The sequence below is a fragment of the Nothoprocta perdicaria genome, unplaced genomic scaffold (genome assembly GCF_003342845.1).
Source record: "Nothoprocta perdicaria isolate Ctin4 unplaced genomic scaffold, notPer1 scaffold_97, whole genome shotgun sequence".
NCBI lineage: Eukaryota > Metazoa > Chordata > Aves > Tinamiformes > Tinamidae > Nothoprocta > Nothoprocta perdicaria.
This window is the reverse complement of record NW_020456276.1, coordinates 2,519,014-2,544,366: the sequence shown is the minus strand read 5'-3', so window position 1 is coordinate 2,544,366 and position 25,353 is coordinate 2,519,014. Positions and strand designations below refer to the sequence as shown.

General features: G+C 48.5%; 1 protein-coding gene across 1 annotated transcript; it reads right to left on the bottom strand.

The window, feature by feature from the left end:
* Positions 1-25,353, bottom strand: UHRF1BP1 (UHRF1 binding protein 1). The gene is made up of 21 exons (XM_026053097.1): positions 25,340-25,353; positions 18,497-18,659; positions 17,166-17,204; positions 16,499-16,590; positions 16,163-16,352; positions 15,592-15,732; positions 14,851-15,021; positions 14,256-14,433; positions 13,187-13,273; positions 12,458-12,622; positions 11,991-12,130; positions 11,136-11,277; positions 10,423-10,616; positions 8,099-9,648; positions 7,217-7,413; positions 6,560-6,714; positions 6,310-6,457; positions 5,433-5,698; positions 4,522-4,630; positions 4,115-4,221; positions 1-2,988 (listed from the first exon to the last, which is right to left on the bottom strand). Exons 1-21 carry the CDS (start codon positions 25,351-25,353, stop codon positions 2,863-2,865), a joined length of 4,374 nt encoding a protein of 1,457 aa, XP_025908882.1. The 3' UTR covers positions 1-2,862.

Below are 25,353 nucleotides of genomic sequence, written 5' to 3'. Positions count from 1 at the left end.
TGGAAGTAGTTTAATTTTTCTTAAAAGAGAACAGGTTGACTAGAGTTGCTGGAGCAAGAGAGTAGCTGTAAGGAAGTGTGCCCCAGCTCTGCTCRGGCTCCACGCGGCGAGGGAGAGGGAAGGAGGTCACAGGGCTCTGCAACACCAGGCAGCAACATCCCTCTCCCCACTGCCTTCCCAGGCTGCCCGTACGGGAGTGTTTAAGCAGGTGTCAAGCCTAAGTCATGGAATATCCCCTGTTTTCGAGCAGTCAGGTCCATTTCATTCCACCTACGGCATGTGTTCTTACACCTCTTGCTTCACAGCGGAAGGGGAGCAAGCAGAGCAGCACCCAGGGCTGGAGCTCCACTTAGGGGGGTTTGTGCACTTCACAAGGGTGTTAGTCACAATGAGATGTTTGCACATGAGTTTGCTTCAAAGCACATGTGTGGGCACACAGGTGCCTTGTGCCCTCCTTTCTTACTCTAGAAACTGTTCACAGCACTTGAGYGTCATCTTTACCTCTCGAGGTAACTTCAACCCCTGCTTTTACTTCTGAATTCTGCTCTGCATGAGGCAATAGTGGTGAAGGAAATGCCCGCTGATGCTTGAAAGTTAAAGTGCATTTTCCTCTGGCGAGCAGCCCTGACAGGCTGCTCTAGTGCATTTTCCATCGCAGACAGTAACACAAATTGGTCCTGGCAAGGCTGGCATGCGAGGGTGAGTCCTAGGGGATGCTCCAGAGAAAACAAGGAGGGATCCTGATCCTTCGCTGCAGAGGAACASAAACTCACACACGTCACAGCATCACGAGCAGCAGCCCTAGCCAGACCAGGCAGTGGCGAGGACGAGCACACGGCCACAGGCAAATATTCCTCCCCGCCTGCCCCTTCCAGAAGGAAGGCTGGACTTCAGMGGCCGCTGTCACATCCCATTTCAGGCTCAGCTCAGTCGCATCTTGGCAGACAGAGATGKCCAAACGCCGGCCGCCGCGAGCCCCGGCTGCCCGGGCGCTCTGGTCACAGCGRGGGCACGAGGGCTCGTCCAGCGAGCGGCACTCACGGCCACCTTCGGTCTCGCGGATTCAAACACCGAGTTAAGATGAACAGTGACGTTTTGGTCTCCCTTTGTCTCTCTCCTATTCTCTCGCCTGCCCTCTTCTGCCAGGAACTGATTTTTGGCTCTTCGTAAGCCACAGATCACCAGCATCTCCAACTSTAACCCAGCGGCTAAAGAGACTCCCCGGAGGGCTAAAGAGCTAAAATGATCCCGGCAGGCTCCGTTAACGGGAAGTGCTCAGCAGCTCCAGAGCCGGGCACAGGGACAAGGGCAGAGGAGCACAGTGGGAAATGCAAATCCAGCTGGTTGCTTTCTTTTGTTAGCCCCAGACCTCAACTCATCGTGGCTTGTAAATCAGRGGCTGCTCCTTAGAGGGCCCGCAGGACTCAAAGCTGATGTTATTTTAGCTAAACTAATTTCAGAGGACTAATGCTCAAGTAGAAAAAAATAGAAAAAAAAAAATCAGTTTAAGGGTTTGGGTGTAGTGTGTTCAGCTAAGAAAAAAAGGCATTGCTTAACTCTTATAGAAGGTGGAGTTCTCAACTGATAAAGAAAAAAAAATCCCATGCAAGCTTTTTGCTAGCACTCGGTGTGAGGCAATCACTACTTTGTTTTACATGCAGTGAAAAGCATGTGCATTAGAAATGGTATGTTCAAACAAACACAAACCACATCTGGAAAAAATCCCACTCAAAGTCTGAAATATCTTCAAAACCCCACGAGCTCCACACACGGTGGAGATGCTGGGTGTGACAGGGAAGGAACAGGCTCTTATCCCTAACACAGAGGGGCCCAGACTCRCACCCTCTGGTATCAAAGACAAAGCAAATTCTTTTGTAACAGCTTCTCCCTTCACCACTGCCCCTTACTGCAGTGACATGTCGGTGTCCTTGTCCTGTACCTGGACCAGGAGTGGGTTCAATTCTTGCACGACAGGCAATTCCATCCTACCCCTCGACTTAACCAACCTATTTGACTCCTGGTCTTGGACTGCAAAATTAAAGAAAGTCTGAATATTCCTTTGTAATGAAATCATGAATTCCTTTTATGCTTTACCACCAGTAAAGCCAAATTTTATGGGCTTGAGAATGAACCAGACTAAGGCTAATATACTACTGATTCTGTCCTGACAGACAAATACTGGTAGGAAAAGAAACCTGAAGGAATCTCTTTTACTCTCCTGGCCCTGCTATGGAGGAAGTAATCAGACCTAGCCCCTTCCACCAGGCAGCAATCCCTCCCACACTCGCTGACTCCCTAAGTTTCCATTTTCACGCAGCACCACATGCATTTGCACTTCAGCAGTTCTGAGCAGCAATCTGCCATATCTATCGCTCCTTGATGCAGTAAGTTAACCACGCTCCTTTTGCCATGCTCTTTGGCATGTGCGATTGGGCAAGAACACAAAAAGGAAGAAAAAAAGCAGCAGAACCACCCCCCACCAAGCACCTCCAGGTGAAAGTGAAGCAGAGATGCTCGAGGCTGCCAGCAGGCTGTCCATGTGACTCTGCAGATGAAGAAACACTGGTCCCCCCCGCAGCTCCTGACCTCTCGTTTGCAGACGGAGCACTGCCCTGGTTCGGTGGCAGCCGGTAGCACCATATTGCCAGGACACAGTCAAGTGGCTGCAAGTTGGTAGCTCCTTCTCATTCCCTCTCCCCTGTCGCCCAGTCCAGCCAGGCCTTCCTTCGCTTCTCCCTCCTTCGAGTTTATTTTACAAACACAGTTGGTTTCCACCCTTTGAGGGCATCAGCCAAACTAGCCGCCTTGGTGCTGGTGGTGGTCTCCACTCCTCCCGAGCTGCTGCGGCCTGGCCCTTCGCTGTCAGAGCTGGAAGAGGGGATTGTACTTCCTAATTTCCTGCAGCAGCCGGGCCTTGTCCATGTTGGCTTCTGCAAGGGCTATTTTCATGCTCTGCAGCTCCCTTTGCAGCTCTGGCACTTCCTTCAACTACAAGAGACAAAACAGAGGAAAAGAAACAGCGAGTCCCCAAAGGTTCTTGCAAGGCAGATCTGACTGCACTGATCTGCTCCAAGAGAACCAGAGAAGGAGCTTTGCTGTGTGCCATGACCACACAAAACTCGCTGGCAAGATGACCCAATTTGATTTGAGGGAGGGTAAATATATACCCATACACAGAGAGCAGGATAAAAACTGGCTCTGTTCTGCATTCCCTCTCATTTACAGGGTTAGGATACATCTGTTCAGATTTAAAATTAAACCAATTCCTGGAGCAAGCAGGTACCTGGCACGCTTATTTCTTGTCTCCATGATCAAAGTTAATTTTATTCTCAAACACTGCCAATAGGCCTGCACTGTGGCTTCATAGCACAGGAGACTGTTTTCCTTGGGCTCTCAGGAATCTTTTCCCTCAATAACTTAGTCTTTGCACATGTTCCTATAAAATTTCCAGAGGAAATTAAGCTGATGACAAGACACTGTAATGCCTGTGTGTTCCTGTTCTAATTAGGGCCCTGGTACATGAGATGCTAAAAATACTGCAAAGATTTTGTCTTCAGCCTATGTGGAAAAGAGAAAGATGAGAAAATGCCAAGAGTCCAAGGTCACCAACTCATGAATAGAATCCAAGTCCCTGTTCAGTTTATCTGGCATGTCCCATTGCTTCCTTAATCTGTAATTTTCCATAGCAAGGGATCAATCGGAATTCCAGGTAGAGAGATCAAAGTGAAAAGAAAGTTCACAGTGAACAGCAGGAGCTTTGTGCGACCTGGAACTCTTCCCAGCTGTCAGACTCCCTTTGTTTTGCCTAAAGATCTCTCTTTTTGCAGGAACAGTCTCATTTTTGTTCTTCTAAAGAGGAACTGGACAGAGTGGGGAAAAAGGAGCTGGTCAGAAAAGCAATGTATTTCTGAAAGGGACCAGATGATGCTGGGCAGGGCATGAGCTGGCCTTAGTTTTGGGAATCACCGGAGAAGGAGGTGCAGGCTGCTGCTGCTCCCTATCTGCAACCCACCACACCTACCCATGACTGCAAACACACGGAGACAATAGACCATTTTCCAGGCTCCTGCCAGGTCCCTAGTTGTCTAGACAGCAACAGGCAGCTGTGACTCACCTGCAATCCACAGATCCCTCCTGCTGGGACACTCTCTGCCGGGACTGTCTGTTCCTTAAAAGCTGACACAGGTTTTTCCTGTTCGGGTGAGCCCTTCCCTTGTGGCGCTTGAAAGAAGCATAGAAAATATTCAGGTAAGGATATTTATACATCAGGGTGCTTTGGACAAAAAAGAGTAAACCATTATCTCTATTTTTTTAACTATTTTTTTTTAAACAGGGAAAAATCTGTATTCCATTTCAAAGGGATGGAAAGCAGGGAAAAGGAAAGCAAGGAGGCAGGGAGCCTGTCCTTGTCGGCAGCGACCTTCACCTCTCACTTGGCTTTCTGCAGCCGCGGACACAGCAGAGCTTTCTGCCCCAGTAAAGCACCCAGGGAGAACAGCACAGCACCCTGACACTGCTGACCTGTTAGAGAGAAAACCCCATCGTCTCCGCGCTTCACAATGACGTGATCCACGGCCAAGGTGATGGGAACGGGGCCGGGCGAGGTAGGGTAGACCTGGGGGCTGTCATCCTAGGAAAAAACAAAGCAGAAAAACAGATGAACTACTGTGACAGCCCTGGCAACTCTGCAAAAGATTCCCCTTGCCCTTGGCCATTGCAGGAGGAACATTAGCACGGCCAGCACTGCCAAAGTCACCCAGCGGATGGAAAACCCGGCTTCACAGGGCTCCACAGGGCTCTTCATTCCTGTACAAGATCCTCTCACTGGTTAGAGCAGAGTTCTGTGGCATTCCTAAAAAGGCCGGGCACATTCCTACCATCTCCCCAGAGACAACCTCTCACAGCCACCCTCCTGCAAATTCTGGTTCAAATCCCCAACAAAATCAATCCACTATCCCCCAGCTCGAAGATTTTCATGCTGCTCCGCAGCAACACTGGCTCCTGTTTCTCAGCAGAGACATCACCTTGCTTTCAAAATGGTTTGTCAAGGATTGCCAGTGACCCTCTCCTAAACATCAACCAACTCTTACATGCTTTTCATTCATAGTTCTCAAAACACTCAGAGAAGATCAAGTATTTCCCATGTTACACCAACAGATGGGGCAAAACATACTTATTTCTTTTCTCCTCAAGTCTGCTAAGCGGGCCCATCAACAAAGCTAGGCAAACCAGACCCAACAATATTAGCTCTCAATAATTCTTCCACATCGTTTTTTTTTTCCCATAAGGTACTTTTTAACACCAAAATAAAAGGCAATCAGGAAAACAGCTTATTTGCCAAGACCCTGAGCAACTCAACCGAATCCTTTCCCAAGAAAGATCTTGCATGCAAGCTCTGCCTAGGATACCACCTTGGTTCCCCAAACACTCACCTTCAGTGTGATTTTGGTGTTCACAATTTCTATCTCCATGGGCATCACCTCTGGGATGACTTCATCCTCAAGAAAGGGGCCAAGGTTAGAGAGGGAGGACATGAAGAGCTCTGCTGCGTAGCTGTGGACCAGCATGTGAAGGAAGCCATTCTGAACAGCGAGCGGCGAGCGCACGGCGGCGCTGGGTCCCACGTCTAGGCGCACGCACACTTCTGGCTGGGTCTTACCAGCTTCAGGCGCTGAAGGCTTCTCCGCATCTGCATCTCCTAGAGTTACAGCAGAGAGATCTCATTGCAGAGGGCAGCATCAGTACTGAAGACAAACAAGATCTGAGTGTTGTAAAGCCCTTTACTGTCCAGCTGCAGAATGGAACCAGGTTGGCACTGCCAGGAGCCTGAAGCTGTTCTTCACAGTGAGTCCAGGATTCAAAAGACTGAGTCCACATCACAGGAACTAAACAGTTTAAGTCCCCAGATCTATTCCTCTCTCTCTCTTACCATCTCAAAACATCTTAAAACTTATCCTAATTTTGCATTTATATCGGTTCACCAGAAACCCACCACTCAGGTCTCCAAAAATCATACGCGTCTTTCCGCTGCCACCTCAGCCCTCCGTAATTTTATTTTCCTTTGCCCCCTCGTGGCTGCAGGGAGTACTGTTAAAGAGAAGCACCAACATTTGAGGAACTCCTGCCCATGCTTTCACATGAAGTTTTGGATTGTAGTTGCTTTTGGTATCTACTTAATCCCAATTAAATTCTAAATATTTGCATTAGATGTGAACACCAAAATGCCAGTTAAAATGAAAGATTTCCTAAAAAAGGCCAGGACCAAGTGCAGTTATAATAGGCAGCAGGCTCCCAGAGCGACCGTCTTACCCAGATAGCCGCACAGATATTGCCACATCCCGACGTTGTTGAGCTGCTCTGGAACCACCTCCGTGACTTGTAAAGCGACAGACAAATCATCATCTCTTGCCTCTATCCCACAGTTCACCTGATTCATCTTCAGCACAAGGACAGACACCTGAAACAGCCATTGACAAACTCACTTGTTAAAACAGCACCACATGATGCACTTCAAGATTCACTCAGAGACAAAATTACAGGGAAAAGGAACAAAACTGACCAGTTGAAGGCTGGGGTCTTCTGCACTCTGTGAAGTGGAGCTATTTATTTCAGGAGACGCTCTGCTGTCATCCTCTGCCATGGGGCTTCCTCTGCTGCCCGTGTCGTTGTGCACCTGAGGGAGATGTACCGAGGAAAGAGGATCCAGGCTGGGTTCTGAAGTGACAGTAAAAAATAAAAATAAATTAAAAAGAAATCCCTTAGTTTTATTTCTTTATCATGTTTTAAAAAGTCCTGATATTTGCCTGAATCTCTTGGCCTAATCACTCTATACCAGCCTCCTCCAAACTCTCCAGCTCCGGAGACAGATTTAAGCAGTACAGACCTTAAGTGAACGTGGCACCTGCAGTGCTGAATGCATCTCGCTTCAATCCACCTCTCACTGCGTCGTTCCCCAATGCTTTGGGCCATCCACCCACCTGCACACGGCTACACTCCTTGCTTGAGGACAGCAGATGCCTTAGAACGGCATCAAGAATGGGGTGACCCCATTCCACTTCCTCATGTCAAAAAGGACACCTCAAAAACAAGAGGGCACCCCGGGAATGGAACCATTTACGACATCTGGAAAGGATGAGCGGTGCAGGCGACATCCAGGTGAACGCGGCGCGGACGCGAAGCCACGGTGGGAGAGGTGGCAGCCCCGAGTGCTGGTTACCAGAGTCCGTGAGCATCACGAAGCCGTCGCTGCCATCGCTGTCCACAGAGAGCCCGTCCTCGGGGCCGCTGCCGTCCACAGACGTGGTGTCAAACGAATGTTGGGACGTCGTCCTCTTCATGGAGAAGAAGCGCATCCGGCTGCTGCCGCTCCCGCCGGGAGTCACTGCTCCCTCTTCTGCTTTCGGCACTGCATCCCTGCAAAAACCCACGGGGAAACCAGCTTAACCACTAAACTACACAGGTATTACCCTGAGACAGGCTGCAGTGTATTAAATTACCCCAAACAGATCAATGTCTAATCTATGCTTAAGATCCTCTCCAAAGTGAGACCCCAGAGCCTCTCGAGGCCGCTTGCTTCAGTTGCTTCTGGAAAAGACTCCAAAGCACCAACTGCTTCACAAGAAGAGGGACCGCCAGCATTGACCAGCCTGGGCTTGTCCTAAACTGGCAACTCTGTGCATCACTACCACGTAACTGAAATAGCTGCACTGCTCCCCACACCCAATTACTGCGTGGGGCTCAATAAAAGATACTCACATACCAAGGATTTCAAAGCAAGTTACTAAGAAAACTGCTGTGCAGTTGTCAGTTAGCTGTAAACATCAGGTCACTGGCATTTGAACTAACAACTTGGAAATAACAGGAATTTCCCCAGGCTCCCAGGGCCAAAATCTCCTAGTGCTGGTACAAAGCAAACTTCAGGTCCCACAGCAAGCCGAGGAGAGGTTTTGTTTTAGCAGTAAAAGGTGACAATCTGTGGGGTGTGCAGGATCTGTGACCCACATGACAGGGAGAGAAAGGGAGCTGCCAGCCCACACTTTGCCCCCTTGCCAGCAGCTTCATCCCACGATTTTGAAGCCCAGGAGCATGATCCACTCACTTGGTTGGTGGGAGAGAGAGCATTTTGTGCATGGTGGAGGTCACCTTCTCCCGGCTCAGGCTCAGAGCATCTTTCGTTATAGACATGGCTTCTTTGGTGAGGTCCATAGTCACGTGCAAGGCTTCCTTAGTGGCATCCTTTGTGATATGCAACGCACTAGACAGCTCCACCTCCAGGTTTTTTAATGGGATGAGCTCAGCCTGGCCATTGAGAGCGACGCTGCCTCTCCTCAAGGGCTGCACATCGGAGGTCGGGCTGGACGGGAGGGCAGGAGGGCTCTGAGGCTGCTCACTGGACTCTGCTGCTCCTTCTGCCACCAGCGCTTCCACAGCTTCGTGGGCTTCCTCTACCAGGCCTTTCTCCTCTGCACTCTTACTGTATGGACTTGTACCCAGAGCTCCATCACTCGTGGATCTTGGCATGCTCTCCGGCCGTGCCGCAGTGACACCTGTACCTGTATCTTCAGTCCCACTGTCTTCTGGGACCTTTGAGCTGCTGACTGCTCCCTTCTCTGAACTTGTCTCTGACTTCAGCTCCTTCTCTTCAGCTGCCAGGCCCTCCTTGCTGTCGGAGGGCGACAGCTCCGATTCCATCAGGCTTGTTGTGTCCGAGTCGAGGGATCGAGGTTCCAAGCCGGAGCCCGGCACAGGGTTCATGATTAGGGCCAGTTCGGCACTATGGAACATAACTCCGACACATGCAGACATGGGATCTAAGGGACACCCAGTCACTTCCTGTGTATCTTGAGCCAACTGCTCTTGTAATGTTTGCAAAACCTCTTTCATCCTGAGCAGCACCAAATATTGGTAGTGGTTGAGTCGAACTTTGACATGAACAGATGAGGACAAAAGCACATGGATATCAGCAGAGGACTCCAGCTCTTTATCAGCTACTCCATCATCAGTTTCATAATCGCATTCTCCCAACACGTCCATCGTCTCTGGGACCTTGTAGATGTTCTTCAGATCCTGGTCAGTCTTCGATCTCTGGCAAATCCCATGCTCCTTGGAAAGACTCTCATTCTTGCAGTGATTGCTAAAGCTGGCAGAAGGCTTGATCTTCATCTCGGAGGCAGCCAATGCCTGTCGTTTGGACATCTGAGCTTGTGCCCATCTCTTGGGAAGGCAAGCCCAAATGGAAAGGGGAAAAGAGGAAATAAAATTAATGGCTTTGCCCTTTGAGCTCTCCGCCCCCTCAAAGTCCAGGGAAAGCTCTGTGAAATTCACAGACCACAGGTCTTCAGAGGCAGAGGCTTTGTGAAATGTCTGGGAAAAGCCTGTCCTCTTCCGAGGTCTGTCATCCACTTCATAGGCATGGCGCAAGAAAAGGGTGTGGAGAAGGCTGAAGTTGTCCTGAGACCTTGGGAACTGCGAATAGTTAGAGTGGAAAAATTCCGAATTGGCAAATCTCCGGAAGAGGCTCTGGAGGTCCTGGCAGCTGCAGAAGGGAGCGTGGCGGGTGTTGGTGGCAGTCACCTGCGCCGTGCGAACACACAGCGCCCGTGGGCGGTCTCGATGCTCCGTAACTTTCTTCTCCACAGGGATGCTGAGCTACAAGGAGGACAGAAAGAAGAATTACAAATAAATGGATTTGAAGGGAAAGGAGAGAGGCCTATCCTAGCGCTTTATACAGAAGAGCAACTGTGGAAATATAGTCAACTGAGAGACTAGGAATTCTGCTACAGGCTCAACAGGTTACACTCCCAAATCATCCCCATCTTAAAAAAAATAAATAAAATGTACAAATCAAGGAAGAGAGTGAGACATGGAGGAATTTAAGTTTCAAGTTCCTTTGCATGTATAGCTTATGCAGCAGGTCAGATTTAAAACTGTACACCTGGACCCTTCTTTGCAAGGGCTCACTGTCCTCCCAGGCCTTTAGGTCTCCTCACAGAGCTGCTAACAAGGCTAACAGTGGCAAACGCAACAGGATGCCAATGATGCAAGATGCATGGCAACTAGGAACGGAATGAGAATTATAAAGTGGTCTTCAAAGGCCAGAAAGCAACTTCTGGCTAATACAGTCTTTTTTGCTAGCTGTGCAAATGCAGCCTGCAGCAGATGATGGTTTTTACGCAGCTGAACCATTAACTTCTCCTTCAAGCTCTTTTCATAAATGCTGGCTTTCCCGTCTATTCCAGGCTAGAGTTCAAGCACATGTTTTACTGCCCACAGATCAAAGCAAAAATAACCTGAGAAGCAGACGGCCTAGAAAGGTTAAGTTTCTGTTTCTCATTCTGGACTCCAGCTGCGCCCTGGTCTCATGTTCCTTCCATGCAAGGGAGGAAGAAAACACTGAGGCCTGAGGAAGGAAAGGAGCCGTACCTTCAGGCGGAAGCCATCCAGCCGAACGTCCAAGTGCTCATCGTGCTTGCCCGAGTCCTCCAGCTTGTAGATGGCTTTGAACTGCTCCAGGCTGCGATAAAGATCCAGACAGAAGAGGTTTATCCAGAGCACACTCGCTGTATCCAGGGTGAGCGTCAGGCCGTTCAGCTGCGCGTACAGGTTCGGGCACGGAACTAGAACAAACAAGATCAGAGCAGATCGTTAAGAGCAGCAGAGGTGCTTCAAATGCTCTGGAGGTCAGTGTGAAACCCGTGTCACCAACACCAAAGCAGAGGCTTCGGCACTCGCTGCAAGACAAACCTCTTGATCAAAGGAAGAGGCTGAGGTGCAGCACTGAAGTGGCACGTTCCTGTTCTCCCATCAGATCAGCTGCAGAGCACCCAGTCAATGGGTGAAGCAGAACCCCAGGCTTGTGCAGACGTAACAGACTTTCCAGTATGATCCTGGGCAAGTTATTTTTCAAGCAAAATTTCACCCACATGTTTTGCACCAGGGATCTATCTTGGTTTCCCGAAGGAAAACAATAAATATCGTTTCCCAAAGGAAAACGATAAATATTTTTTAAACATCAGGAACATGGGAAGAAATATCCCCTCCAGAGAAATTCTAAGAGGGTTAGCACACCTAAAGAATTAAGAGTAGAATGATTCTTTAAGAGCTTGTGAAAGAAAGTGCTAACCTTGGTATATTACCTGGAAAGTCCTGATTGTCTGGGAAGTAATACTCTGTGAACTCGATATGGATCGCAGAGACCTGATCTGGAAGATTGAGGAATTTTCTGCTACATGACAGCAAGGTGGAAGGTTTCTTACTGTGTTGACCAGCTGTAGAAACCTGCAAATGAAGCGGGAAGCAGCTGTGCTAAATTCGGATTCGGCAAAACAAATGTCCCAGTGACCCTGCAGTCTCCCACCTTCAACTGATCTCATTTACACAAATATACTCTGTATACAAGAGAAAACAAAACTTTTCCTACATGTTAATATCTTCATCGTCTTCCTTTGGAGGGAATTTGGTTCTTTATATCTCCCATAGCTACTAGTTAAAGCCCTGACAATCAGAATTAGGGGATGTGAATAAACAGAACTGAAATCTATTTTAGCTTTCTTCAGGATTAACTACACGTTGCTAAATCCATTATAGTGCCTGGTACAGTTATCCTCTTATGAGGAATACAGGATGTATTAACAGAGGGTGTGATCCAGTCCAGTGATCCTTTCTCTCCTGGGTCAAAAAGTATAAGGGAAGACTTACTGATCCACTTAATTTTTCAAATGAACAAGTCTTATTGTGAGCTTGCCTTATGCTTCATGAAAGTTTAGATGTGAACAGGCAGGCACATAGCTTGGGATTCTGCAGAAACTCTGAGGTTACACGTTCATTCCTGGTTTAAAAGTTATATATGCAACAAAATTCTGGTTCTGGTTGCAAAATTTTGTTTGGCTTGGACAACATGAGGTTTGCATGACTGATTTCCATTGTATCAGGATAAATGATTACTCAAAAAAGACATGAACAAGGGACTGGAGCTCATTTCCAGACACTACCTGGTGAACGTCTAGGTCATCTACTCGGACTACCACACAGCTCGATCGAAGGCGGTTCCAGGAAGGGTGCCGCAGTTGTGGCAAGCTGGAGGGAGGGACCCGGCCTTTCTCTGAGGGACTTTTATGAGGACTCGAGGTATCTGCGGGAAAAATGGAAAGAGAACAAGTTCCTCAGCCAGGCTTTTGGTATCTTCAAGCATTTTTTTACTCATTTCACACCTGCTGGTATAAAAATTCAGTAAACAAGCTAGGAAAGTGACTCCTGCAATCTGCCCATTCTCCCTGCATTGTCATTCTGGTGTAATATGCACTTTACACTGTCATTGAATTCACACTGTTTAGTGTGCTAGAGATTTCTGCACCATTAAATTAACCTGCCAAGTTGGTGAAATGGAACTAGAGACACTGATAGATGGAACAAAGTTACTGCCATCTTCTGCTTTACTAGGAATTTTAGTCATAGTTACCTGGTTTCTTTTTGAAGGGAGAAAGTGGAGTCCTGGTAAAGGCAGGGTCCATTTCTTCATAATGCTTCTCAATCTTGCTTTGAAATTCATTGACCAACTTTTTTGCCCACTGTCCCCGGGTTTCCATGGCCTCGCTGTACCTCACCCAGTGCTTGCAGGCATCTCCTGCATGAAAACAAACATCCTGGCTTTCAAATGAGCTCCTGGATGTAGGTAATCCTGCTGTTCCCCTCAAAATATGTAAACCTGCAGAGCCTTTCCTTCCATTGACTCCCTAATTCTGGAACATGCAATATTCAGCACACTAAGTGCTCTTGAAGCAAGAGCAGGCTTCCACCTAGCAGCTGCCCCGTCAGCTTTTCTTTATTCTTCAGTTAACATCAAACAGATTTTCTCCTGGGATACCTCCTATAACCTTTTCAAACTGACTAGGCACATGTAAGAACCAGATCCAACACTTACACAACCGAAAACAGATCCAAAGATTTAACTTTATGGCTTTACAGCAGATAGTCTGTTCCTTGGTTTGCACTTTATTCTGCCATCAGGTTAAACCTGGTTAAACCCACTTCATCTATAAAGAGGTAAATTAGATTAACTCTGCCCGAGAGGATTTAAATCAAATCCTTTGCGCAGCCTTTCTTCCAAAGCTCCTCCAAGGCACATAGCATCATTGTTCTCTAAATTCTCTTTTAATCTCCCTTCCCAAGTGCGGAGACACTCCCTTACCTGCCCTGTGGAAAGGGTAATAGTCAAAGGCCATTCTCCTGAATGTCAGCTGTATCGCTCCGCCCAGCATCCCGTGCTTCAGAGCGCCTGGGGAGAGCAGAAAGAACAAAAGCCTCAACATCCCGACCCAGGAGAATTCAGATCTGCCACGTGATTGCCACCTTGGCCAGCATTATTGGCCAGTATTTTCTTTTCAAAAGCCGTACCAGAATCTCGTCCTAGACAACAGAACAAAGCTGTTTATACTGAGACCTAGAATCTCAAAGACCAAACTTCCCAGGCTCCTATCAATTACGCTTTTCACTACCATAAACAGCACTGATGAGATAAAGACAGCAAAATTGTGCCGAGATGCTTAAAAAAAAACAGCTCAGGAGAAGATGCAGGCAGCAAACAGAAAGTAAAGCCTATGATAGTGATGGGTGCGGGCAGGGGAATTAAGGTCTTTTTTTAAGGCAGACTTTTAGGAAGAAACACTAGAGATCGGTGTGAACTGAAGGAGACAGAGAAAAGAAGAAAGGTACCTTTACCTCAAAAGACGGAAAAACTAATTAAAGTATTCTCCAGTAGAGGGCGGGGCTGTGTGTAATACAATTACTTAATTATAAAGACACAAACAGCAGGCAGGAAAATGGTCTGTCACAGGCGTCAAAAACCCTTGTTTAGGCCATTCCTAATCAAAGAATGTAACCACGTGCTTACACTGTCAAGTGCTGTGTTTCCTCACCAAAGGAAGCGATCTCTTCAATCATGTCTTATCTCATTGCTCAAAACCAGATTGATCCTAGAGCACGTCCTTCAACGCCTCATCTCAGCCACAGTTATTATTTCCACTGATGGACTAACCCACATTTGTTCCAGAGAGTCAAGAAGGATTTTCCAGTTCCTAACTCCACACATAGAACTAATGTCTCCATCAGCTTTATAAGGCTTCCATTACCTCCCTAGAATCAGTGACACAGAAGATATTTGCTTTCCACATGAAAATCCTCCCTCAAGAGGGAAAAGAAAAAAAAATCTGGATTAATTTCTTCCTCCTGCCATCCTGATACTGCTCTCAGGAAGGTACCTGACTCCCGAGTGTGGCTATCATCACAGATGTGCAGGTCCAGGCGCGAGATGAGGAGGTGGTACGATGACTCCTTCATATCATGTTTATCAAAGTATTGGCCAATGCTACTTGCACTTGGGCTCACTCCAAATGACTGCGACCAGGACTGCTGAGCACTTGGAGCCGGCGGTGTTATCTATTAGAGAGAACCGAGCTGGGTAAGTACTAAGAGAAAGCAAAAAAAAATTAGAAAAAAAGTGATTATGATGCAGTTGAAAATAACCTGTGTAATTCTCCAAATTGAAAGGTATCTGTCTAAAAATATCTGATAATTTCCATATGACAGCCCCATCTGAAAAAAACATCATGTTTTTTACTACTCCTTGACAGAACCTATTCTGTGCTATTTAAGAATGTTCTTTAACCCACATTGGAAACGCACCCAGCTCCCCTGGTCGTTCCCTGACCCAGCACCAGGCAAGTCCACCACTTTCCATCAGGGAGAAGTTCTGTGCACAAGGGCCAGGTGACACAAATACAGACCTGCTCTTCCAATTTGTCCTTTCCTTTTTCTTTTTCTGGCAGGCTCACATCTAAATCTTGGTTCACTGACCTGCGCAGACTCTGGTGCCAGGCTTTTCCTCTGCTGAGCAGACTTTTCCATGGCTTCACTCAAAGACTCTGCATACTTCATCATTGCTTTCAGCTGAGAGTCTGTCAACACCCACAGCAGGTCATCAAGGAGAAACATCAGCTTAGAGGCCACCACATTGCAATCTTTGGTCTGAAACAGCAAGGGAGATGGAGGGACTTCAAGAAATTGCAATCATTTACATATATTCCTCATCACATAAGCTTAGCAGAAACAAGCTGCTGCTCTGAAACGCAGCTGAGAAGTTTGTTCATATGGTGGATGTCCATAGCTCTGAGAAACAAGCTGGTCAAAGCTGCCTCCTCTTTAGGAGGCAAGCTGCTCAGTGCTCAAAAAAAACCAAGATATGAGATGGATGATTTTTTTGCATCTGCTCTTCCATCTTATTTCTAGCTGCCAGTGAAAATGTGCTTACCAGGCTTCAAGTTCTAAATACAAAAATTAAATGACAGCTCTCCTTGCGATGTAACAACAGATTTTAAAACTTGCTCCATACATGCTGTCCTTCCCTGAGGGACAAACTGCTTTGACATTTGATAAGTACACAGCTGTTTCCAGCAGAAAACACAAAGATTTAGGGCAGCTCGGGCTCAGCTTTTGTGAAGGAAAAGTGCCGTTGCCGAGGACCGCGGAAGGGAATGTGCATCAGCGTTGCATCATACGGCGAGGCTGTATCCTGGGAAGTGCAAGGGAAACACTCACCCTTCTCTTGAGGGAGATCTGGATCCTCCCTTGGTTGGTAATGAGTCTCAGAGGAGTAGTAACAGGATCCTGATCCCCATTGTCACTGGCATCTGCCTCTATCCGAAGCGTCTGCCAGGTGAGCTCTTTGAATGTCAAAACCTATTCAGACAGAGAAAAATAGGAAAACATGGAGATGTTCATCAACTTCAAGGATTAACTGCAGCTCTAGAAGATTAGGAATTAAACAGGACTATGGAGAATCTTTTAAACACACTTTTCTAGGATCCTAGCACAAAAGGAAGTCATTTCCCAAGCAACATCTAAGCCTCTCTCCCCTATACCGAAGAGTTCAAAAACAGCCAAACCCCACAGGCATCCAGGGCTTCATTTTCCAGGACTAGAGGGGCCCAGAGAAAGCTCTGGCTGCAAGGGAGCTCTCAGGCACTCTGGACCAGGACGCGGGAGACGTGCGCACCGCAGCTCGCCGCAGACACAGGGTGGGAATTGGGCAGGTCTCCACTCCAGCCGAGCCCTGGGGAAGCCCAGGGCTCTTCTCTGTGCACAAGGAGACGACACAAGAGCGTTTTACCTCTCCTCTCTGCGGGTCTGTGATGCGCGTGAGCCGCAAGTCGCTCTGCTGCCAGTTTGGGTTGACGCTGTAGCCTTGGAGCTGCCATAGCTCGAAAGAGGCATGAAAGGCCTTGGAGTGAATCTTGATGGTGATGGAATTGACGACAATGAACATCCCCTCCACAACCTTCTCAGCAAAGCCATACTCACTGCAAAGAGAAGACCCCTCAAAATCATTAGTATCAGAACCACTTAGAACTGAATCCAGAGAAGTGAGAGGTTGACTGGTGAGAAAAACAGCCCCCCATGTCCCAGCACCGCGGCAGGGAAAAATCCCAGGGTTTGGGGTGCTGACCTTTGACCTGCAGCAAGGGCAATGGGGGACTGTCCGTTGGGCGGCCGAGGCTCTTCACATGTTCGCATCTCCACCTCCACTTTATCCAGGTACTGTCAAGAAAGAACACGGGGGCAATAACAATAAGCCTAAGCCTCAAGTTCAGCCTAACAGCCTTAGGTCTGCGCCATGAGCCCATGAATAACCAAGCTCGGGAACCTCGTGAGACTCTTAAGAATCGCACGTCAAAGCTCTTGCACACCACTAGGATCACTGCTAGGATCATTGGGTAATTTGAATGCCCAGAAGTGGAGGAAAAGCAACAAAACCTGGGCACGAGGTTGCCCTGGACTCTGCTGAGGGCTCAGGTCCATCCTGCAGTGAAACGTGGCACCCCTGGGACATCACTTATCTCCCCCCAAGACTATTCTGAGAACTCCCCCTCCTCTGCGTTAAGAGCCTAGAGGCTTTAGGTCAAACAAAGATTCAAGGATGTACTTCACTTTTTCCCTCTGCAGAATTTCTCTCATTACCAAACAGCAGAAAGTTAGAGAGACTAACATGAGAGTTAGTCAAGAACTGGAGAGTTACAATTCTCTTGTTTTTCTCTACCAAGAGTTAGAGAGACTAGTTAGAGAGACTAACAAGAAGGAAGAAGAAAAGGAACGAAGAAGAGAGGCAACATTACCAGGCAGATTGGGTGTGTTTTCAGTTTCGTCCACTGGATCTGAAACAATAAAGCTGAGGTTATAAGAGTTATCTTTATATTACACACCTTTAAAAATTGCTATGGGAATTCTGCTCCAAGAAATGATCAACATAACAACTCATCACGTCTCATTGAATACAGGTCAAACAGGCTCACATTGACAACTGAAGAGATAGCCCAGCTGCTAGCCCTATAAAAATCCAGCTTAGTTTCTGAATCTCACGTGCCATCATGAGCAGTAGATGTTCTGCAGATCAAATTCTGATTTTTCATATTCCTGTATGGGGAATTTTCTTGTCCTTAAGGAGTACACAGTTAATTGCTGTTGATACTCAAAGTCAGGTAACTCTTCTTAAGACTATGCACAAACCTAAAGACACATTTTATTCTTTCATAGCAACATTTATTCTACAGTTCTTGCAGGAGGGAGAACAAATGTTTGTTACTAAATTAAGTAGATCTGACTAAAAAACACTCAGAGCAGATGAGATGAGTGAGGCTCGTTTTTAATATCACTTGGCAGAGCAGAACCATACTTCTTCCATAGCAAGTCTCTTCCATATACTACACACTTAATGCAATACATCTATAGGGTTAGTATCAACTGAGATCAAACAATCTGGCACTTCATATCAACTGAAAAAAAAATCAATTTCTTGCTCTAAAAAGCACAAGGAGGAAAAATTAAGAGGGTTCAGTGTGCAAAAGTGTAACCATGTGTAAAATGTCAGCAATTACACGTGCAAACTGGGTAATGGTGGCAGTAAAGGCTGCCTGGTGGCAAAGAGGGCACATTTTAAGTACATGAAGGGGGGACGAAGGGAGGAAGGGGCCAAGCTCCTCTCAGTGGTGGCCAGTGACAGGGCAAGGGGAAATGGGTATAAGTTTCAACACAGGCAGTTCCACCTCCATGTGAGGAGGAACTTCTTCACTGTGAGGGTGACAGAGCCCTGGAACAGACTGCCCACGGAGGTTGTGGAGTCTCCTTCTCCGGAGGTCTTCAAAACCCGCCTGGATGCCACCCTGTGCCACGTGCTCTGAGTGTCCCTGCTGGAGCAGGAAGGTTGGTTTAGACAATCTCTAGAGGTCCCTTCCAGCCTTAACCATTCTGTGATTTTCACGGGCAACATTCACACATTTCTTAAGTCCTAATTGTTGAAAATGTGACCCTTAAGTTCAAGATATTTTACAGCACACGGGGGCATGCAGGAAGCTGCATTCCAGCTCTGTCTGCTGCCTGTTCCTGTTGGAGGTCTGTGCAGCTCTAGCACGGACAGGGAAGCGGTGGGGAGCGTCTGCCCCGCGCTCACCCTGATGGACGCCTTGTTGCAGTAGACCCGCGTGATGGCCAGCCAGGTGGGCAGCTCCAGCACATTCTGCAGCACCTCTTCGTCCAGCTCCAGGTTCGTCAGCTGCCCCTGCCCTTTCAGCGTGCTCAGGTTGATCTTGTCTGGCGAGAGGTTCTTAGTAAACCTACAAGAGAAGGAAGAAGAGAGAGTCTAACAACAACCCCCAACAAAGCTGCTGAGACTAAAGGAACCTTGGGAGAGTTATTTTAAGGAGAGGAACATAGCAGGTTTGTGCTGCTTTGTGAAACCCTTCCTGATATATTTGAACCCAGGGCATACCCAGGAAAAAAGAAAAAAGAAAAAAAAGCCTGGGGCACTCCGACTCTTGGAAGTCTTTTTAAATCAAATTCAGACCAAAAATCAAAAACCAAAAAAACGAAAACTCCTCCTAAAGCAACAGAAACTTAATCTGGCAGAACAAAAGCAAAGCAAGAAAAAAAGCCACACGCACAAGAGCAAATGGTTTCATCCCCCGACAGGTGCCAGATCAGCAGTAGATGTCCAATTTTCCCAATTCTTTTCAAACTCATTGACATAGGAAAGCGAAGGATCGTTAATGAATCACCTGCACAGCGGTGCGACCTTGCTGAGCACCTCCACACGCGCAAGCGAGCGCCCTCCCTAGCGGCCCAGCTCCCAACCCGGCCCCTCAGCTGCTCCTCTCCATGGCTCTCCGCTTTGCCACTCCCCTTGCCCTGGCTCCCGCGGCTCCCAGGGCTTGAACACAAGGAGGGACGCGGTGCCAGGGCCCCGGGGAAGCAGGACGGGCGGCTCGGGGGGCACCAGGGCCGCGCGTGGGGCCGGCGCCTGCCGGGGCGACGCTGCCCTTCCCGCGCGGCGCCGGGCCGAGCCCCCTGCCCACACCCGTGGCCACTTGCCCTGCTCCTCCCTGCTCATCCTCACGCAGCGCAGCAGCCCAGGCAGAAAAAGGGCCTTTTTGTGCGGCGAGGCAGGACTAGGCCCACGCTTAGTCACACGCTGCCCTTTCCAAAGGCCCCTGCCAACAGGAAGGGCTGGCGAACGAGGCCCCGAGGAGCCGCTGACGCCAGCCCTGCCCCTCGCAGGCAGCAGCTCCCGAGGACGGGGTGACACGGGAGCTGATCAGCAGCCGGAATCGCATCCACCGGGGCCTGGATACGGAGAAGAGCACAAGGGCAGCCTGAGGAGGGGAGGCAAAACGCCCGTGGATCCCGGGGTGGCCGCAGGCAGGGATCAGCTCGTGGGCGGAGAGGCCGGGACCGAACCCTCCCGGTCACACCGGAGCAACGGGCACCGCGGCGCGCGAAAGGGAGGACGGCTTCTCCGCATACGCCCTGAAAAACGAACAGCGCGAAGGAGCCTCTGAAACCAGACACAGCGGGAGAGCGATACGAAACATGACCTACCTGCACCAAATAACTCCTTGTACTGACGTCTAGGGCTGCAGAAATCCTGCTGAACGGGTACGAGACCCAGCCCAAGCACCAGGATCTACCGAAGAACTCCCTGTGGGAGGTATTTTAGTCCCTACCCAAATACACTCGGGGTTCCTGAGCCCTGAAGGGAGGACTGCAGAGCCCAGGGGAGATGGAGCAATAGGAGCTTTGAGAAAATTGTATATATAACACTGCAATGCATTCTCTCCTTCAAATGGCACACTCAACATTCCCCAGCCTAGTCCTATTGCCAGCTCCAGCGCTCTCCATTTCTCCCTCTGTAAAGGGAGCTGAGACCTTCAGGTGGAACCGCCGTCAAAGCTAAGATGTTTTGATAGCAGCAACACAGTTAGCTGGGAGTTACAACAGGGGAACGGATGAAGTGCGTTTGTGATATCAGGAAGTTCACAGATAGCAATTTTTTATCTTTTCATCTTGCAAGAAGCTGCTTTGATGTCTCGGGGAAGGCAAAAGCAGCGAGAGCAGCTGCGATTTTAAGCGTTTTCTTGGCAGTCGCACTCCATTCATACTCATCAACAGCCACATTTTTGGCAGCGCGCATTGCTGGCTTGGAGAAAAGTGAATGAAAATACTTGGTAGCTATTAGGAAAACTATCTGCGTAGGATATTAGCACTTTTTTTCCCCTCTTTTTTCAAAACACTCTTAGAGAAGACAGGGACCATTAAGCCAGCAACCTGGAAGGCTCAAACTCCTCCTGAAGCTGCCAGGATTAACACGACAAAAAGATGAGGCCACCAGCAACACTGTGAGCAGCACTGCAGCTCCTAGAGCACCTGCTGACTAGATGCCAGGCTGCTGCACAATGTGGATCATGAGCATCCACAAAGCATCTCCAAAGAGCCCAAGCCGCCCTCTGTACTCACAGTAAAGGCCGTGGGAAGCCCAAGATTGATGCTCCTAACACTTGCAGCTAGGAAAGTACTGCTCAGTCAAGTATTCTCTCTAATTCTGAGGTCTGTGGAGATGATTTTTCCCTGTGTTCCCTTCTCCACCGCTTCTTTCCATGTTCAATGGCACTAACCTTAAGGATTTCCATCAGCTCTCACGAAACCAGACAGACAGAGTCATTAATAGCACTGTCCTAATTTCTCAGCAGAATGAAGGTCTCTTTCTTTAGGTCTCTAAGGTCTCTAAGAAGCTAACAACACTCACATGATTTATATCTCCTTTAGGCTTGGTCTACAAGAATTGTGTTCTTTATGGAAGCCATCAGCCTTCTTCAGCAGTTTCTGAGATCATGATTTGATCTGTTTTAAAGCCTTGTTTTATTTTTCAGCTGGGGAAAATAAATGAACGTCGACCTATTTGCTCAGTCATCAACTTCAAAAAAACATCAAATGATTTTCCCGCTGCTGCCCAAATCATCAGCTTGTGCATCCAGAGGCCACAAACCCACTGATTGCAGGAGGAAGCTTAGCCAAACCTGACTGCTAGCCCGACGCCAAGCTATAATCATAAATAATAAAGTTATGCTCACATTTGTAGCTGTCTGGCGGCACTGTCTGCAACCAAGCAAGTACATAGACAGAAAACATCAGGAAAAATGTCTGAAATGATAAAACTTCTCCTCAGCTCCCTCCCTCTCCAGCTTGCTGCCATGTGGAACAGGCACTTTGTCCTCAGCAGGTTCACCCATTCAAACCAGATTTGCTGCCTCCACTTCTTTGCCTGCAGATATTCAGTAATCGCAGTCAATTGCACACAGCCAGCACCTGCAGCTGAGCACATTTATCTCCATTAGTCTGTTTGTTACACGGATATTATACACACGGACTGATGAGCAGCACACCAGCGACCCTGATTTTACTTAGTGACAAGACTCATCTATTGGCACAAGCAAACAACTGCCTGACTTACAGTGCAGACAGCAGATGGAAAAAACACTCCAAATGCAATTAAGCCAGGAAGAGGGTAAGTTGTCAGCAGCAACCTGGAGAGAGACAAGCAACACTAAGAGCCACCGGGAAACCCCGGCAGAGCGGGGGTTGCCTTAACAAGGGGAAGAGCGAGGAAGAGATAAGAGCTTGCTTTAATTCGGAGCACAAATAGGTAATTGAAGTAACCACCCAGACTGACAGAAACTGGATGTGGATAAAAACCATATTCTGGTCATTGCAGATTTGGTCTTTACTCAACACCTTCCCCAATGTCTTTCTTGGTTTGGGTTAGGGCAGGCCACGCGATACGAGCTCCATTGTTTCCTTTGGGATGTGCTTCCATAATCTGTTACAGGACATTTCCCTTCATATTAAAAATCCTTATTTCGGGTGCCAAAAATCAGGTGCACTTGGGAAAAAAAAGGTGTGTGGTTGGTAAAAGAAAACATCAGCGACCTCCAACACAGAGAAGCTTTCAAGGAAGACAGCAGCAGAAGCTGAAATACTAAATATATGATGAACTTGGGCAAGTGTCTGAGAATGAACTTAAAAATAATTGTGGAGGAAATAAAACTGGGCAAATGACCAAACTTCTGTAAAAAGGGAAAAATTAGCTGCCTTAAAGACATATAGAAAGGAGAAGTAAAAGCCCTTTTGGGGAAGAAAGGCCAATTTACCATTCAGGGTTTATTACAACCATGGAATAATCTCTCTGGTAGGTACATACAGCACTGCTCAACCCAGAGAGAGATTTGCGGACAAGGAAGAGCAGTACCTGGAATTAGCAGCAGGTTGCACTAATCAAGCCCATCTAACACTCTGCATTAATCTAGTTGGTGTCATACGGGCCTGATTAGTTCAAATCCATTCCCCACTCATAAAGGGAATTCAGGTACTACCAAAGCGATCAATCGCCCAGGAGTTGGAAAGCGCCCGTTTTGCCCACGGGGATTATCTCCGGACAGCACGGCACTGGCGTAACCCCCCCACACTGATAGCTCACAGAGCTCACGGTATTTTCTTAGGGTGGACACAGGTCCCAAGGCGATAAAACAGCTGACCTCGCCCTGCTTCATTATAGAGCCAGCCCCGCACACGGTTGAGCCTCTAACACTGAATTAGCAAGCCTGTTAGGCTTAGTATTTAAGTGCACCGACTGGCCTACACACACACACACACATATATATACATTTTTTTTTTCCCTAAATGGAAAACTGGAATATTGCAGAGGCTCCGGATGCGTTTCTGCCATCATACCCACTGCTCCTTCCGCCCACGGGGAGCTGCGGAGCAAAGCACAAGTCAAGCTGCACAGCAGAGAGGCCTGGTTTTATTTGGCAGGGGCGAAACGCCGCCGCAGCCAGAAACTGCTCTGCTATTTGCAGCCCGTCAGCTGGAAGGCCAGGAAAGTTTAAATGCCAGCGCCCCGTGCTCCGAAACCTGGAATGCGAAGCCTCTCCAGCTGCCAGGGAATTTCCCCAGCTAAACCCCAAGCAAATAGAAACGCACAAGACAGAAAACTAGAGAGAAACGTTTCAGTCCAGCATTTCTAACGCCTTTCTGCAAGCCCCCTCCTTCCTATTTTAAGCCATTATCTGGCTGGCAGTCTGATCTGCAGTTTTATTTCCAACGCATAGAAAATAAAAGGTTATTCCAGAGCTCAGACACAGCCGAGTGGCTGCGGAGGAGGATCTAGGAGACAAGTGGAGAGCTCCAGGAGAAACAGCAGCAGCAGAGACAATGCAGGCCGAACAGCCCCTGCTTGTCTGGCATTTCCCTCCTAGTCTGAAGGGTAACTGAGGGCTATGGAGACCTCAGCAATGCATGAAGATACCTCCATCCACGGGCACACGCAGGAGCCTCCGAGCTCCTGAACCGCGGTTGATTTTTGCTGCAAGAAGCACCAGTTTTGAGTGCCAGAAAGGGGGGCCGCTGCTCCCGCGAGCGCAGTGGAAGCGGTGGGAAGCCCCACGCAGCAGCCCGCGGCGAGGGGCTGGGAGCCGCAGCAACGCCGGCTGCAGGGACGAGCCGTGGGACGGGGAAAGGCTGGGACGCTCCCGCTCCGGCGGCCGCAGGGAAGCAGCGGCTGGTTATTGCTTCACCCCGCCACGGTCTGGGAATCCCTCTCTCCACAAAGGACTGCTCTATATTGAAATAAATACGTGTATTACTGAAATAAATATATATATACACACACACACTCATAGGGTAAATGCAAGCCACAAAACCTACCCAGTAACTCCGAAACAGCAGAGATTAGGTGCCGTTTTCTCACCCAAGGAACCGCTCTGCCTCTTCTCCCCATGTTTCCTGGAGGAGAAGGGACGTGCTGTCCCTTGGGATAACGCAGCTCCCCGGCACTTCAGCTCCGGCCTCTCGGAGAAGCTGAAACAGCAGCACGACCCTCAGCGCAAGAGGCTCTGCCCTGTCTTAGCAGGGCCACGAAAGGATTTGGAGATTCTTCCATCAAAGTTATGAAATAACAGCCCCCACAGGAGCGAGCCTGGCTAGTCACCCGCTGCTGACACCCACGCACTTGTAAATGCTAAATGGATCTACAAGAAACTAAGGATAAATTGCAGGCTGGCCTGATATTCTCCCTTCCATGCTCGCTGCGGTTTTATTTGCCACAGGATTACAGGCAATTGCAAAAGAAACATGGAAAGAGCCAGTGTAACCCTGCCTGGAAAAGGGACTATGCAGCCCAAACAGCTGTGAATTGCAAGGAAAAAAACACCCCACTGTCTTTTGGAGGAGTTTGGGAATGCTACATGATAGCAATGTTGTTTCTTTAGGCTGTGCAGTCAACGTCCATTTACATTACATTTACAAGCATGAACATATTAAATCCTGCACATGCTACTCAACCGTTCTCATTTTCTACTTTTTTTTTCCCCAAAAAGGATGGTTTTGGATAAATAAGATGGGTACCATCTTATTTCTCCCAAAAGCGGCTCCAAAGCCGTGCTGTGAAGGACAGCTCTGGCCCTTCTCTCGTGACCTCGTCTTCCTCTTCCCACCATCTGCGTGGGGGAAGAAGACGACAATTTACAGCCCCGCCGATGAACCCGGCTGCTCAGGCCGGCGCTGCCAGCGATAACCCGGCTTCCGCTCCATCTCAGCCGCTGCGCCCTCCAAAACCGTTACCTTTCATCCAGCACCCTCCAAAAGCAGGGAAAGGAGGAAGCAAACGAAGCAGCCGACAGAAGCTGAATACCAAGCGGCTGCCGCAGGAAACGTTGCTGCGAACATCGTCTTCCAACCCCCCCTTGCAGGTAACGTCCCAAGCGCCGGGAGAAACAGCAGGCAGGAGCCACGCGCTGTGTGATTTGGGAGAAGGCCCCAATTTTGGCCCGTTTGGGAAAAAAACGGCCCCGGAAAGCATCAGACTGTTTTACAAGCACGGCTCCAGCAAAGCCAAACCACCAGCTCCGAATCAGCCCTATTTCTGCTGCACACATCTGCTAGCGGCTGGGCCGGCTGCCCAGACCACGGCCTCGCCAT